Below are 17569 nucleotides of genomic sequence, written 5' to 3' on the forward strand. Positions count from 1 at the left end.
AAATGCATGTTCGGTACAGTGAAATTCAATTGATAAAGCACTGAAGAAAATAAAAATTTAAAATGAGAGTAGCCATAAAAAAAGTGACAAATCGCCCTAAATCCTCGTGTAGTTTGGATCCATACAGTCTTAAAGAATGTTCTGCATAAGGCAAGCCCATTCAAGAACATGAAGATAACACACACAGCACAATAAAAACACAGTAAACTATTTGTTTTCACAATGTGACAAACAAACACAAATATGACAGAAATAATGGCCTTTTAGCAAAATGCTCAAAAATGTTGGAGGCAGAAGGTGTGAACGGCACTTGTGCAGATGAGACTGTGCGTACTGTGTGTGCTGCGTTTGTGTTTCTCACCCAAACTTGAGCGTGCGTGCATCCCACTGCCAGAAGCAGATGGTGCCATCAGCTCCGGTGGAAGACAGGTAACGCTTTGAGCCGCAACAGAAAGGAGAAAACTGCACAAAAAAAAAAAAAACAATTAGAGCTTGCAGCTGAGTATAATGGGCAATCAAAAGCCGTTGCTAACACTAATGCAAAAAAGAAAGGACAATTAACCCACATAAGCTAAAAAAGCATCCAGCAACGGTGTAGGGAGATGTGAGAGATTAGCATACCAGCCTAAAACCAACTGTGTAGGATCAAAGATTTAACAGATAACATAAATCCTGAACCTTTACAGGAAAATGCCGGCAACGTTCTGTATTCTTCTTATTGTCGAGAAATCCCATGAAAAGGACCAAAAACATAAAGAACTGATCCTACCAAGCCTGTGTGGCCAAAACCTAATTTGGCTTATTCCTCATGTTCTTTTGTTACAATGAGCATGGGTACAGTAGTTTATTTTGAGTAATCCCACTTAACCCCTACCTACTGCCATAAATTCTTACTAACGTGTATTAATTTATGGCTGAAATCAGCCCCAACAAATGCACTTTAGTCTTGTTTGAGTAATTTTTGCTAAAAACTGCAATCCCCAGATGGAAATTTAGTAAATAAATTATATATATATATATATATATATATATATATATATATATATATATATATATATATATATATATATATATATTTAGATTGATGTCTTCAGTAGGAACAAACAGCTTGAAGCTGAATGCCACAGCAAGTGTAGAGAGGGTGGAAACCAACACAATAAGAAAAACATAGAATAACGCCTGCCCTATCCTATAACGACTGGCAACATTGTGCAAAGTTCCAATACTGGCTTTTATTACATATTGAATATGAGCCAGTCATGCCATCTTTTGCCCATATGATAGAGGTTTCTTCTTGACCTCATCTACTTAACATGTGAAACCTATTGCAGAATGCCAATAAAAACATCAGCTAGGCTGCAACTTTAGAGTTGCTTTAACTGTCCAGTTAGGAGGAAGTTTCTACAATGTACTGTTACAGACTGACAGACAAACAGATAGCATGGTGGCAAGAATTTTAGATATTATTATATAGTGGCTTTCAAATCATCTTTTTGGGCAAACCAAACACAGAAAAACATACACACAAAAGAACGCAGCCTGAGCGTCCTGGTACCTGCAGTGAGGTGATAGAGGCAGCGTGTCCCTCCAGGACGGCCAAAGGGGCGCAGGTCTGTAAGCACCACACCCTGATAGTCTTGTCACAGGACCCAGCAGCGATCATGGTGTTTTCGTAGCTGACGGCCATGTCGGAAATCTCAGCAGCGTGGCCGCGCAGTGTCGCCAGCAGACGGCCGTCATCTGTTCCCCAGATCTTCACAAGGCAGTCGTCTGAGCCCTGGAAAAGAAAGAGGACGCCGCCAATGTGGCTATCAGACGTGAGTGAAGACTTGTATTTTATACAGTTTGAGAAGTGGCCTGTCTGCCTCTGCATCACTTCTAGTAAGACAAATTCAACATGTCAAGTTCAAAAAGACTTTTCAAATACATCTGGGCACACTGCGCCCTTCAACTTTCAGCAGACTGACAGACTTGGAACACAAAATGAGGAAGGAATGAGGTTCTTGAGATACAGAAAATAGGAGGTGATTAATCTGCAGTGACAATGAACATTTCAAGGCACTTGTTTAGTCATCTGCACAAACTGTCTAATTTGTATTACCAGTAAGGACATTATGTACACACTGCAGCTATCAACACATTTGCAAGATAATCTTGGGCTATCTGAAGTTTAAAGTATCTAGAGGAAGTAAGTAAGAGTAAGCATTGCCAAATCAACATGTGATACCCAGCAGCAGTCAGACTCTTTAATGCAACATTAACATAATAATACATAATGTAGCACTGCTAGCTGTTCCTGCAATGTGAGCCATCACTGGACACTATTCTGCACTATGCATATTTATTTATTTATTACTCTGTGTCACCTCAAACTGTGCAATATGTCATTTCTATTCATCCACACCTTACTCATCTGTACATCTGTGTATATATACTGTTTGTATAAGGGTGTTTATAGTGTAAATATGTTTGTATTATTACTATTATTATAACTAATTCTATTTCTTATAATATTTTCTGTATATTTTTTTCTCCTATGTCTATTTAATGTGTGTTTGTGTTATTCTGATGTGTCATTTTTTTTCTTTTGAGCTGCTGGAGCACAGGAATTTCCCCAGTGTGACATTAATAAAGTCTATCTTATCTTATCTTATCTTATCCTAGCCCTAGTCTTCAACAACTCTCTTCACTACCACCACCAGTGTCTAGAACCCAGGGGGAAATATCCCAAACTAATCCCGGCATTATTGCCGCCCCCTACATATACCACGTCACGATGGGGTCTAACTGACAAAGACTCTTTTAAAATTTGTTTCATCATACACTTGAATACATTTGATTGTTCACTCTCCTGATTGATATGTGGGTTATTGAGGAAATCAGGTTCCTGCCACCATGTAAACGCTACCCTGCATCTGGGTATGCATAATGATGGGTTAACAGTAGGGGTGTGCAAAAAAATAGATATGAATTTGAATAGAGATTCAAGCTCTACCAATTCAAAATCGATTCATAGAATTCCAAAAATCAATTCATTTATATTTTTCCCCCCGTTTTGACACTATTGTCCTGAAATTACATTACCTCGCCATTCCCATAGATGGCGCTGCGTCAAATTCACACTGACGCCTGGGCACTCTTGTCATCATCAGAAGAAGAACGAGTGCAGCAGAAGTAGTTGGCAAACAATGGCAAACCCAAGGGGGTAAGCCACATTGACATATATAAAATGGACCAATAGACCCCGTTGCTCTGGACGGAGACCAGTGAAGGCTATTAGAAGCACTTTTCCGGTGATGGCCAGCTTTACTGCGCAGCCTCCAACTGACAGAGACAACGTAAATGGGACGTGAGCAACGTGTCTGAAAGTTGTAAGTGTTCTGGTAGCTGTGCCAAGAGAAATCTCAATCATTCCCAATCTTACAGAGATGGAGAGTGTAGGTATATGTAAGGAGATAACATGCGCACAGGCTAATTATTGCTAACTAACATGCTAGTTAACATTAGTAATTAAACCTAAACAGCTAACAGGTCGAAACTGCCTCCGCGAGCTTCTCCTGTACTATACGGTAATTCCTCTACTGTGCGACAGTAAGTCACTTGGTTATGACACAATCGTTAGCCTATTTTTACAAAAACGTCTGCTACGGAGCCATAACGTGAGGTACAAGGTAATGGAGCCTTTTATACATTGTCGTGTTTCTTTAGAAATAAACAATGGACAAATAGAGTCTTTAAACGCTCCAGATGTAAAGTTTTTCGCAGTCAAGTGACGTAAAAAAATGGCGGTCGCGGAATGCTAACAGGAGGTGATGGCCAGGTAGCAACAAAATGGCGCCATAGATGGCCGAAGTTCTGAGTGAGCGAAGCTTACCCCTTGGTAAGCTAGCCTCCATAACGCAGAGCTTTATGGCCGTCATTTTGATGCTAACGTCACACTCACCGCGTTAGCATCCCATTGACTGCCATTCATTTTGACGTCACTTTGATAGTGTATAACTTTACATCTGAAGCGTTAAAGACTCTATTTGTCCATTGTTTATTTCTTAAGAAACACCCATATATGTAGCAAGTTCCATTACCTTGTATTTGACATTATGGTTCCGTAGCAGACGCTTTTGTAAAAATAGGCTAACGATTGTGTCATAAACCACCGCGTGACTAATGTCACAGCAGAGGATTTTACCCATTGACATTTATAAAATGGACCAATAGACCCCGTTGCTCTGGCGGAGACCAGTGAAGGCTATTAGAAGCACTTTTCCGGTGATCTCTTCCTTTACTGCGCAGCCTCTCAACTGACAGAGACAACGCGTAAATGTGACGTGAGCAACGTGTCTGAAAGTTGTAAGTCTTCTAGTAGCTGTGACAAGAGAAATCTCAATCATTTCCAATCTTACAGAGACGGAGAGTGTAGGTATATGTAAGGAGATAACATAAGCACAGGCTAATTATTGCTAACTAACATGCTAGTTAACATTCGTAATTAAACCTAAACAGCTAATGTAAGTCGAAACTGCCTGCGAGCTTCTCCTGTACTATACGGTAATTCCTCTACTGTGCGACAGTAAGTCACTTAGTTATGACACAATCGTTAGCGTATTTTTACAAAAACGTCTGCTACGGAGCCATAACGTGAGGTACAAGGTAATGGAGCCTTTAATACATTGTCGTGTTTCTTTAGAACTAAACAATGGACAAATAGAGTCTTTAAATGCTTCAGATGTAAAGTTATTCGCAGTCAAGTGACGTAAAAAAAAAAAATGGCGGTCAGTGGAATGCTAACAAGAGGTGATACCTTTGTAGCAACAAAATGGCGCCATCGGAGGTTTGCGTTCAGAAGCGAAGCTTACCCCCTTGGAATTACCGTATAGTACAGGAGAAGCTTGCAGGCAGATTTGACTCACATTAGCCATTTAGTTTAATTACTAATGTTAACTAGCATTTTAGTTAGCAATAATTAGCCTGTGTCCATGTTATCTCCTTACATATACCTACGCTCTTCGTCTCTGCGAGATTCGGAATGACTGAGAATTCTCTTGGCACAGCTACCAGAAGACTTACAACTTCCAGACAGGTTGCTCACGTCACATCTACGTCGTCAAGCAACGCTCAGCCCTCACCGGAAAAGTGCTTCTAATATCCTTCACTGGTCTCCGTCCAGAGCAACGGGATCTGTTGGTCCATTTATTTTACTGTCTATGTGCAAACCTCACCAAAAGAATGATTCAACCTGCTCCATCCTCATTGAAGGCGAAAGTTTGGACACATTTCGGCTTTTATAACCTTCGAGGGGAAGACCGAACTTGATAGGAATCATGCCATATGCAGGCTTTGCAAAGCGAAAGTGAAGTATTTTGGAAAACACCACAAACTTGAGAACTCACATGGTACGGCATCACCCAGAGATTAACATTAAAGACGTGGAAGAACAACAACCTAAAGTACCGTGCCAGTCAACCAACGCACTCTTTCAATGCTCTAAACTCCCACCGTTGCGTCAGAGAGAGTGTTCTACACTGCCGGACACATCGTAACTGCACAGCGGAGCATGCTCACTCACAAAACACAAAACAAGTAGACCAGCTTCTGTTTCTGCAAAAGAATGTACAGATTCCAGCCAGTGGTGGACTATGAACTGTTACACACACATACATACACCTAAATGTGTATCCATTATGTGATTCTGACACATCACAAAAGTTCTGTTGAATGGCCTGTAGTTGCCACAGTTCTTAAAAGAAAGGGCCTAATTTTAGGAAGTTCAATGTGCCCAGTCGAGTTCACATTTCAACAGTCGACCTGGTAGCTGAAGTACTCCTTAAACCACATGTAGCAGTATTTTTTGTTTGATCTGAGTACAGCACTTAAAAGCTAAATGTAAAAGCTCTTTTTATTTAACAGTTTTATACTTGAATTAAATGTATTTGAAAGCTGGCCAAAGCCTGGCACTTTTGCAGTTATTAGTTGCAAAAGGTTTTATTTTTGTATGAAGACATATAAAGTAATATCAAACTACATTTACATCTACAAACTACATTTGCTGTGTTTCTTTTAAATTGGATGTCTACTGCAATCACATGGGAAAAGTAACTACATTTACATACAGTGAATCGTTTTTTGAATGGAAAATCAATATTGAATCAAATCATGAGCCTAAAAATCGGAATCGAATCATGACATTTTCTGAATCGTGCACCCCTAGTTAACAGTGAGCAGGTAAGCATACTGAATGTCATTCAACGTGCCTTTGAACACAAGCACCGTGAGATGTGTGATATAGACGGGGCTGCTCTGTGAGTACTAGCGGTAAGTAGAATGGAACCAAAGAAGATGGAGTAAGCTACTAAGAAGAAGGCCCTCGGAGTAAAATATTTATTAAATGAAGCTAAAAAAAAGGAACAACAATGCTTCAAAAAGCAGTGTTTCCTCTATGTTGATTGGCAAGTGGCGGTCCGCCACGGTTAGATTTCTCCCGCCACGGCATCAGAAATATATATACAAAAAGCCGTCTATCAGCAGTGATTGTAAAGAGCACGTTGACGGAGAATAGCCCAGACACGCGCTTCACAACGCGAGTGGGCACGCGCGCCACTCGGAGAAAACGGAGAAGGAAAAAAGAGACAGGCTGTCCGGAGGACCCGGTTGAGATGGCATGTGTGCATTCTTGACAACTGTAAGTCGTATAACTTATATTGTCAGTTCATTTAAGCCTGTATTAGTCTATAGTTCTTGCACATTTTCTGTTTCACCTTCACCTGCTAGCTAAATTGCACGTGGCTGTTGATTCAATACAACGCCCTTGATATCATATCATGGCATAGTAGACTAAACCGTGATTATTTCATACATTCATGAAACATATTGGGGGAAATTCATTCAACATAATTCACAGCCAAATAACAATTAAAAGTATGTTATTTGAACATTTATAACCTAACCTAACCTGGCAGGCACTGCCTCCGATTTGGTGTCTGCAGCGGTGCGCAGCTCGGACCGTGCGCCGCTGCCCTTTTTTTCCTCCATAAACAACGCTCTCAGCTCCTCTGCCAGTTGCTGCATGAACTTCCTCCGGGACATTTTACAGCTGGTACACTCCTTGGAGAGGATGTGTGTAATGATTCCAGCCAGTTGTAGCATGTATAAAGTTACATGAACACGTAGACAGCTACCGTCTACGTGTACTGCGCCTATCACAGAGCGATCGCCCGGTGCTTTTCTTCTGATTCAGAACCGAGTCCATCCACGCCGTAGCCTACGTTACCGACTCTGGCTTTGCCTTCGGCCCATCGGTGATGCATTGCCCACATTTGTTACTCGAGACCGCTAGTTACGTTTCTCTGACAGAGACTATGATTATTACTAAACAACCAAGATGCATCTTCAACCACGCAAAAGATTAAAAACAAAACCGCGAAAATCCGAGCGGTCAATACAGTATGGCCAAAATAGGTCAAAGTGATTGTATTTTCTTTGCCTTTTGTGTAATGTACAGTATATAAAAACTATTTTAAATGAAAATACAGACTCTTTTAGGAAAAATTAGGTACCAGCAGGATTGTATTTTTTTATTTAGCAAAGTTATTACACATATAAATTTCAAAACGGTTCAAAATGACCGTCCTGGCCGTTCTAGTGTAACCCAGCCTTGGAGTTTTTTTCCCAAAAGCCAAGAAAAATCAAATGCACACTGCAAGGCCAACTTTGCCACTGAGGCAAATATGCAATTAGTTTCATTATGAATGGTTTCATACTATAGCCTACTTTGGGTTTTGGTTTCCCTATGAAGGGTGTCCGACAGATCTGCCCCCACTGCTAAAAAAATTCCTAGAGGAAACACTGAAAAGGCTATAATAATAAATAATCCATAATCCATAAAGCCAAGCCTATAAGACATTTGGTAGCCTAGAGGCAGCTTCTTACACTCCTTTAGTCTGGATCAAGACCCTTAATCAAGACATGGAAACAGCTCACAGGGACTCCAGGGACCGGAGAATTTCTGGCTGGGATCCATCATGTAAGGGGTTAAAGAGTTTGTGACTCAACGTAGTGCCAGGCACATCTGTGCCTTGATTACGATCTTAAAAATAATGATTAAAACCAACAGGTAACCAGTGTCAAGATGCAGAAACCCAGTGTGACATGATCTAATCTTTTTTTTTTTTTTTTTAAATAGTCTGTGTGATTTGTGAAAAAGAAATACACAGAGCTACATCAGTAAATGAGGAGGGTTGAGGGTAAAAAATGGCACGTTAGAAATAAACGTGGTCGTACAACTTTCCTAACCTAATTATCAAGTGTGCATGTCAGACAGCCTGATGTGATTCCATGTAGTTAGTAACAGAGCATGCCAAAACATCCATCCTCATATATCTACAAAGCATTTTATAAGACAGGCCACACTTTCAGCTTCAGCATTGATTTTAGAGGAAATGTGAGATGAACCCCCCCCCAACCCCCACCCCATAATCACTCACTCCATCACCAGCAGAACAGAGTCTGACTGGAGTGATTTAAAAAAAAAGTAAAAAAAAAAAAGCTCAAGGACAATTTACAGGTGTGGCAAAATGGGCGAACAACTGCCAATATAACAGTCAGGCCTGAACGGTGCAGTGTTTGAAAAAGCCGTAGACTTGACACAAACTTACCTTGTTGCTATAGATAGTAAGTTATGTTAGCGATCGTCACAGGGACAAACAATGCAAACCAGCTAGTCTAATTTGTCCTTTCTAACGGCCGTGATAATGAGCTTGCAGCAATTTCTAAAGCTATATTACACAAATCAATGTGGCGGTTTGCCACGCGATTGTTTAACTAAACCTACTGTACATGCAATTGCTCATCGATCACAAATTATCACAGTGAATGTATAGGCTAAATAAAATAATCAATCAATCTGTCTTCCACTGCAGCAAAGTCGGAGTAAAAAGACTGAAGACATCCAAAAATAAGAAAATATATAAATAAAAATGATCTTGTGATGAAAGAAGACAGAGAGAGAGAGCGAGAGAGAGAGAGAGAGAGAGAGAGAGAGGTGGGGTGGAGAGGAAAAAAGAGAGATGGAGAAAGTGAGGGAGACCAAGAACGAATTTTAATTCTGGCACTTAGCCAGCGCCTCAGAGGAAACATTTTCTCCAGTTATGATGAGACATGGCAAGAAGAGGGGGGGAGGAGATGAGAGAGGGAGGGAGAGAAAGGAACAAAGGAGGGGCAGCGCAGGATGAGGGACGGGGGAGAGAAAAAAAAGAGAGAGAGAGCAAGCAAGTGCAAAAACGGTGGAAAGAGAGATAACAGCAAAAGAGAGACAGAGGGAGTCAATCTAACCCAGCCCTCCCTCCCACTCAGCAGCCAGCCATTTTTAGAGATTTAACAAGTGAAAGCTGAAAATGGTGTTTAGCAGCAGGCAGTGTTTGACTCAAGGATCCAAACAGAAAGACGGCAACATGAAACCAATATCATGTCATTTACCCACGCGGTATCTCTAACCCATCCACATGGCAGAAGCTAAGACAGCACATGTATACGAGGGGCATCCAGAGAGCAAAGGTCAACTTCCTCCTTTTAAAAGAGACCGGGGGGGGAATTCCCTGTTTCACCTTCTTTAGAACAAACTCCCCTGCAGGCTGAATTTGGCTGAAGCTGTGAGTCATTCAGTAAAAGCATCCCACCACACACAGTGTAAGGTAAACAATAATTACCTCCTACCAGAACTGGTACAACGGGGAATACGGACCCTTGGTAAGCAAAAGACAGCTTGTAACAATCAAACACATACACAACATACAAGAGGTGACTCTAAACAAAACACTAGCGCACAACAATGTGACTGAAATCACTCTGAATGGGCTCCTTAGACACCAGTACACACTCACACATACACACACAAGTGCGTGGCACTATCTTTGTGGGGACCCGTCATTGACATAATGCATTCCCTAGCCCCTTACCCTAACCTTAACCATCACAATTAAATGCCTAACCTTAACCCTTACCCTAATCCTAACCATAATCTAATTCTATCCCTAATCCTAAAACCAAGTCTTAACCCTCAAACTGCCCTTTAAAGTTGTGGGGTCCAGCATTTTGTCCCCACAAAGCTGTCTGGACCCCACAAGTATACTGGACTCCAGGTTTTTGGACCCCACAAATATAGTTAAACAATACACACACACACACACACACACACACACACACACACACACACACACACACACAGAGGCATCGCAAGCAGCAAAACAACACACATCATGACACCACACGCGCGCACGCAAAGACTGCGGTGTTACCGTGAAGATGCGTCGTCCCGTCCTGTCGAAGGTGACGCAGTACACCGATGACAGGTGTCCCAGGATCCTCTTGTGCATCTTCATGTGCAGGTACACAGCCGTGGGCAGCAGCTGCCGGAGACGGTAGGAGCCGTTCAGTCGACGGCCGAAGTTCGTCTCGACTGGATGGCGAGAAAAGATAGACACAGGTGAAGACATCGTAATACGTAAAGAAATCCAAACTATGAAAACCCACTCATTTAATAAAAAAAAATTCAAAGATATGGGCCACAACGGTGAATAACCCTGTGCAGAAACACACTGTGATTCCGAAGCAAATCAATAATAAAATCACTGTCAAATGCTACAGGCAGTAAAAACCTTGGCAAGCAATGATACAGTATAACATGTAAGATCTGACTCATAAACTGGATATCAAAGACACCAAAGGGTACAAATAGTTGAATGTAATCTTTTGTTTTGCAAAATTCGAGTGTTTTCTTTACCAATATTAGGCGGGCTCCCATAGATAATAGGCGGCTCCGGTGGTCGTCCACAGTGCAGCGCAGCCAGCGCTGAGCCCTTCCACACAACATTCTTGCAGCCTGAGGAAAAGAAAAGATGCATAAAGACACACAGGCACACACATTATACAGTTTGTATTATGACTTGTCTACGTGAGCTTGTTCTGTATGTCATTTGCCTAAGCACAGGAAATAATGTTATGTACATGAGGTCTGTCAGTGTGCACGGACAGAGACATGTAGTAGCCTGAGTGCGTGTGTTTGCGTGTGTGTACTTTAAAGTAGCTCATGTGCACATGTACTATGTATTTAGGGCTGGGCGATATGGAGAAAATCAAATATCACAATATTTTTGACCAAATACCTCGATATCGATACCGCAACAATATTGTAGTGTTGACTATTGGTGCTTTCACGAAATATTTACACAATGAGATTTTTGATAAATAATCATCAGTAATGTGGATATAGTGACTAAGTGGGTAAAGGCAAATAATAGAACAGTTACAACAGTCTGGTGTGTTCAGAAAAGTACATCACTTTACTGTAATGCAGCCTTTAAAACCAGGAAAAGACAACACTAATGTCATACTACGATATCCAAAATCTAAGACGATATCTAGTCTCATATCACGATATCGATATAATATTGATATATTGCCCAGCTCTACTATGTATCCACTCACTCTTGCTGGAGCGGAGAAGATTCTGTCTGCCGGCCCCCAGCAGGCTGCTGAGTCCAGGCACGCTGGCAGGGAGCTCGCTCTCCAGCAGCGGACAAACTCTGGAGCAGACCTGCAGCAGGTGGTCTGGACTGATGTGCCGGTATAGCTTCACCTGAACACACACAGACACACACACACACACACACACACAAAGCTCAGTTTGTATCCAGAGTGGTAAATGACAAAACACCAGTCAGAGGGGAGCAGGGTGGTATAGTCAAAAGGGAAACTGAAAAAAAATGTGTTTATTTGTGTCAGGACATCAAACGAGGCCTGCATAATTTATCTATTTAATTTTATCGAAATCGCTATATGGACTGGTGAAATATCCAAATCGCAAGAGGGGCGCAATATTAGTTAAAGGCAAAATACGTGTTCAAATTCTCAAGTAAGTATTGTGGTGCCGCCGAAATGACCCGGCTTACAAATCGTATCCTACGGACTAAAGAATCAATCTTTGTTTTGTACAGATCCTCGCAAAAATCACACTATAATGATTTTTATTTGTATTTTTATATTTTTCAATGAAAATAATAATGATACAAAAATGATTATTCCCTCCAATATCAATCATATCACATCATTACATCACTCCAGTTCTGAAGTCTTTACACTGGCTTCCTGTCCCTCAAAGAATTGATTTCAAAATACTTTATCTGGTTTATAAATCACTAAACGGTTTAGGGCCAAAATACATTTCAGATCTGCTGCTACACTCTGACCCCCCCAGACCTCTCAGGTCGTCTGGGACACGTCTGCTTTCTGTCCCCAGAGTCAGAACTAAACAGCGTTCGGTTTTTATGCTCCACATATCTGGAACAAGCGCCCAGAAAACTGCAGGCCCGCCGCAACTCTCAGTTCTTTTAAATCACGCCTGAAGACCTTTCTTTTTGATGCTGCCTTTCTTTAAATAATTGTTAATTTCCTATACTGCACTGTAACTTTTATTCTGGTATTTTATCGGTTTTAAAAATTGTTTTTAAATGCTCTTTAATGTTTTACGTGAAGCACTTTGAATTGCCCTGTTGTTGAAATGCGCTATACAAATAAAGCTAAATAACCTTGCCTTGCCTATAAAAAAATAAATAAAAAAACACTGGCTGGAAAATATAAAAGGGAATAAATATGTATTTTGACAAAAAGGTTCGTTCTGAAAAAACTGTAAAACAAGGAGTATTGTTAAACTTCTTCTGTATGTGATGCATCACTCTGTTCTTCCTTCAATAAAAATATATTAAAAAAAAATAAAATAAAAAAGGTTCATTCTGTGGCTTGAGTCCATTTAGTTTCAAAATCTTAAGCACACACACAAAACATTTATTTTCAGCAAAATAAGGAGAAGTGAAAAACAAGGTCACTACCCTTAAATGCCTGCTGGTTTGCTGAAATTTGTGAAGTAAAGGTGCCCTTTTAGAAAATCATTCAATTACTATTCTCTGAGGGTTTCAACTCAAATGCTTTCCATGGATATAAACAGAGTACAGCTAATAAGGACTAAATAAATCAAATGATTTACTCAATGTCATTTGCTCCCAAAACTCTGAAAATATCATCATTTCAAATACATGACAAGCACTCTGACAAAATGATTATTATTAAATATCTATATCACAAAATGAAGAAAAGGGGGGGGGGGGCATGAAGCTGGATGAAAAGCCACACTATTATAAACACAGTGTATCTCTCTAATTCCACTGACACATGGACACACACACGCTGGCATGGCCCTATGTCTGAAGAAACAACACACACACACACACACACACAACCGCGCCTGAGTGACTGGAGGATGCAGGGTTATTTTAAATGTATTCATTTTAAATCACACATGCGGTAATCAGCTTTGTTCAGACACATCTCGTTAAAAATGTCAGAACGAGGTCAAATAAGCCTGAAATTAAACAATTACTACACTCACACACATTTAGTCCATTGCTTTATCTGAGCACTGACAGTAACACTTATTATCTGTGACACTGACACACACACACACACACACACACACACACACAATTAATGACCCCTTAATTGCTTTCAACATCGTTGCTAGTTCAGAGACGTGATCAGTGTTTCTAAGCGCGTATCAACGTACAAGCCCCTCTCAGGTAGCCTACACGCAGAGCCAACACACACACACACACACACAAACCAGGCAACGGAGTGATATGTAATAACAATTTGCTCCATTTTACTTGCTTCTTAAGGGTAATGGATAACACTTCCCCAGTCACAACAGCACCGCCTGAAAGCACATGGCCCTGTACACAGGGGACTGCAAGTTACCTTCTGTACGATCATCACATCATCCCATCTTAATACACTGCTCTAAAAATCAATAAACAGCACTGATTCAAGATCATATTATCTTTAACGTACAGCTCTAGCAACTGAAAAACGCGTCCATTGTTTAAAATTCACTCATCATATTAGGTCAAAATGAAAATGAATGAATCGGTAGTGAAAATGGTTATAATATGACAGGCTGCTGTTTTCATTCGGGTCCAATATTTTTTATATCGTGTTTCCGATCAGTTTCATATGCGACGTTTAAATAATGACGCATATAATGAATTCGCCTTAATTAATTAGCCACAATTAATACCGTTAATGATTACAATATCATTGGAGGCAGCGTTGATTCCTCATTGCTGCCCAACCCCCTTCTGTGCCAGCCCAGACGTCAACCTACAACCGCCCGACAAACATATCCAACCGTCATCCAGCGGCCCTGCCCCTACACACCCTTCTTTCTATTTGGTCTAATAATTAAAAACCGTCGGCAGTATTTTTTATTTATTTTTTTTAAATAGAGGAAATTATGCACAATAGACAGGAGGCAGGCTGAACGGCAGGGAATGGAAGGAGGAGGGACGGAGAGCCGAACGAGCCAAGCAGGAAGAGAGAGAGAAAAAAAAAAGGCAGGCAGGCGGAAAGACACTGTCAATAATTTCTTAAACGTATTAAATGTGCATCCCGGTCAATCTACACTTCAAGCGACCTCGTCTCGGATGTCCATCTGTCTGAATGTGTGTGTTAGAGAGAGAGGACAAATCTACAAAATGTAGGTATTGGCAGCTTAAATAGGCCATAGGTCATTATTCTTGTATCAATGTTTAAATAAAACTTGAATCAAATAAAATAGCAAAAAAAAAAGTGGGGCTTACACTTTCGGCAGACTGGCAAAGAAACAAACATGTAAGCGATGATTAATTCTCTCCACGCCCCCATGCGTAACGGCGCTTTCAGACGAGCCCTGTTTGTTTACATGGCAATTAGCATGTCAATTAATAGAGCGATTATAAGATATCGGCTCAACGTTACCTCGCATCTTCACTTAAACTGATCTCTTCGCTTCCATCCGAGCTTGCACCACAATCCCCGAAAAAAAAGAAAAAAAACTGCTCTCCAAAATGACTCCACAACAACCGGACAGCAGCCTCCGCTCAAACGAGCGCCGGAACTCCAGCTTTACTGAATATACTGTTTATATTCTCTTAAAAAAACTCTTGTTTTCTAACTCTTGCCCCCCGTGTGTGTTTTCAACCCATGCAACACAAACGATAGGTTCTTGCAGGACAAGAGCGCCTCCATCTCTCTCTGGCTTGTGGCGCAGGGAGTCCCTCCTCCGGATCCTGGCGCTCCTACACCACAACACTCATGACGTATCAACATTTCACACACATTTTTACAACAACTATCACAACCTTTTGGACATGCATGGCACCAAACTCGCACACCACGGTGCACAGGAGGCTGGGACCCGACCCCTTGGTGCCCCAGAACGGCCCCAACTTGCAGCCAGCTCGCCCTGCAAAGTCCTTTACAGTTTTTTCTTTACCACCTGATTTAAAAATTGCGGGAAATTCAATTTTTATTTTGCTCTCTAAAAACTTTTTCCTCAGTTATAGAGCTCCCTTACCAAATTCTCGTACGTCCCGGGGTGTTCCTGCCCTGTCCAGTCCAGCCTTATGGGTAGCAGCTGAGATGGAAAAATAGTGTGGACTGTGATCACCCAGGTTATAAATGTATCAAGTCATGTTTTAAAACAGTCAAATGATAAATCAGAGAAAAGGCAACATCACTAAGTACAGTGCAGAGAGAAGCATCTCTCGTATTGCTGACTGCTTACCTCCTTCTCCTCCACCTCCCTTATCAGGGTCTGAAAATCGGATAAAAATACAAAATTACACCCCATGACATTTCCGGACATATTATAAATTGTCCTAAAATGCAAAAACACCAACCTCGGCTGCTTTTTGACACGGTCCAGCTTCTAGAAATCGGGCTATTAGGAAGTACAGTTCTGGTATGGTTGGAGGGGGAGAAGAGGACGGGAGCTGCGTTAGAAGAGGGCACCGAGGAAATTGTGGGGATATTAAAACAACCATGACATATTTTCCGATCTCCTTTACTCACCAGAAGTCAACTGCGCGATGTGTGTACTGTCTGAAGCCATTTTGGTGTTGTTTGCCAGGGCAGCGCCACAGCCTGTGTGGTGGGTCTAGGTGGCTGCCCTGTAGCTGTCACTGTTTATCCACCAGGAAGAGAGGCTGCCTCCATTCAGCTCCGCTCACATAAAGTCCCGGCTGCGTCGAGTATTTCTCCGCGAAGCGACAATTAGTGCGCGATGTACGGTTTACCCCGCAAAACGCCGTCCTCCACGAGCAAATAAACAACCGCCAAGTTATTCTTGGGCTAACTATCCCCTTGGAGTAAATGTTAGTGGCGGTTGGTCAGTCGTGGAGAAATGTTTGTTTTAAACCCCCTCCCCCTCAAAAGAAAAAGCGCAAGCCCTCTGCGGAAGAATACAAGTGGTGTGTTTGTTTCACTGTAGAGGGGGAGGTAGAAATGGCAGCCTGCTGTAGGAGAGGACACATTGCTGCAGAATGGCTGTTGCTTCGTAGCTAAATGACATGTATCACGTTTAAATAATTACAGGCCTTTATATTAAAAGTTATATTTATTTTTTTGCGGATTAATACAACGCAATTCCTGTTCTATTTTTCTGTATTTGTAGCTGCGGATGTAGAACATGGCTACCGTGTTTGAGGGGGATTTACAGCCGATCTAACCGTTTCAGCTAGGTTTTATTAAATAATACAGCTAGATGTGTTCATCTTGTGTATCCTCATTGGCCTCGCTTGTTGTTACTCTGTCGTTATTGTGTAACAAGATGTCTAGCTAACACACCCACTCTCTCTGGGAGCCGTTTGGTGGGGAAGTCGTCCATTTCTCTTCCAAATACTGCCAGGCAGTAAAATGGGGGAAGGGTTGGAGAAGAAGGGGAATGCAGCTAAATGAATGAAACCTCGTGAGTTACAGGAATTTAATGGCAATGAGACAGTTATCCAAGATAGATAATCAAGGAATATTATCAAGGACGTACATCACACAGCACACTTCCTCTATGGTTCACTAAAAAGTTGTGAAAAGGGAAGAACACTACGGTGTTATTTACTACAGTTAAATAACGTGGTATTATTTGTGTAAAGGATGTATTTTTTTTTTATCTATTAAATAGGCCTACATGTGTTTTTCAGGAGGTGACCAACAAAACACAAGCTCCCAGTCTCATACAGACCTTTTAAACGGTTTACTCTTTCCTTTATTTGAAGAAAGATATCAATAAAAGTATAAGTTGCCTAATTACAGAAAACACTGACCTTTGTTCACACATTTTCAACACTATTATTTTCTTTTCACCTCAGTAGTAACACTGTGCTTGTGTGCAGGTGCTTATATATGGTGTATACTTGTACCTAAATAATTGATTATTTCTAGCACTTTATCATTGTAGCATATGTAAGCCTAATGTAGATTGTTGGATCCAATAGCATTATTTAAAAAAACTATAGACACAGGTTACAGGTTGACAGGTATAAAAAACTTTGTCCTATTTATATAGCAATTGTGTCACTTAACTCCCTGGCGGACACATCAGGTAACAGATGAGTTTGTGGCTGGGATGTAGCTGATGATATAAAAACTTGGAACAGATGACTTATTCTTGGCCTCTGTTATTTACTGAAAATGTGTTCTGTTTTTTGGATGAAAA

The 17569-nt window shown here is 41.1% G+C and overlaps 1 protein-coding gene across 3 annotated transcripts in view; it reads right to left on the reverse strand.

Moving 5' to 3' along the window:
* The window catches only part of LOC120546943 (pleckstrin homology domain interacting protein), a 53687-nt gene extending 37422 nt beyond the window's left edge, over window positions 1–16265 (reverse strand). For all 3 annotated transcript variants that reach the window (XM_039782213.1, XM_039782211.1, XM_039782212.1), the window contains exons 1-9: window positions 15931–16265; window positions 15759–15817; window positions 15644–15673; window positions 15434–15493; window positions 11476–11626; window positions 10772–10870; window positions 10287–10447; window positions 1556–1777; window positions 362–462 (exon numbers count right to left, since the gene is read on the reverse strand). In XM_039782213.1, coding sequence (XP_039638147.1) covers window positions 362–462; window positions 1556–1777; window positions 10287–10447; window positions 10772–10870; window positions 11476–11626; window positions 15434–15493; window positions 15644–15673; window positions 15759–15817; window positions 15931–15970 — 923 coding nt within the window. In that variant the 5' untranslated portion in view covers window positions 15971–16265. The remainder of the gene's footprint in view (window positions 1–361; window positions 463–1555; window positions 1778–10286; window positions 10448–10771; window positions 10871–11475; window positions 11627–15433; window positions 15494–15643; window positions 15674–15758; window positions 15818–15930) is intronic.
* Window positions 16266–17569: the final 1304 nt, after the last annotated feature.

Source organism: Perca fluviatilis, chromosome 18, assembly GCF_010015445.1.
Source record: "Perca fluviatilis chromosome 18, GENO_Pfluv_1.0, whole genome shotgun sequence".
In the NCBI taxonomy this organism is placed as follows: Eukaryota; Metazoa; Chordata; class Actinopteri; order Perciformes; family Percidae; genus Perca; species Perca fluviatilis.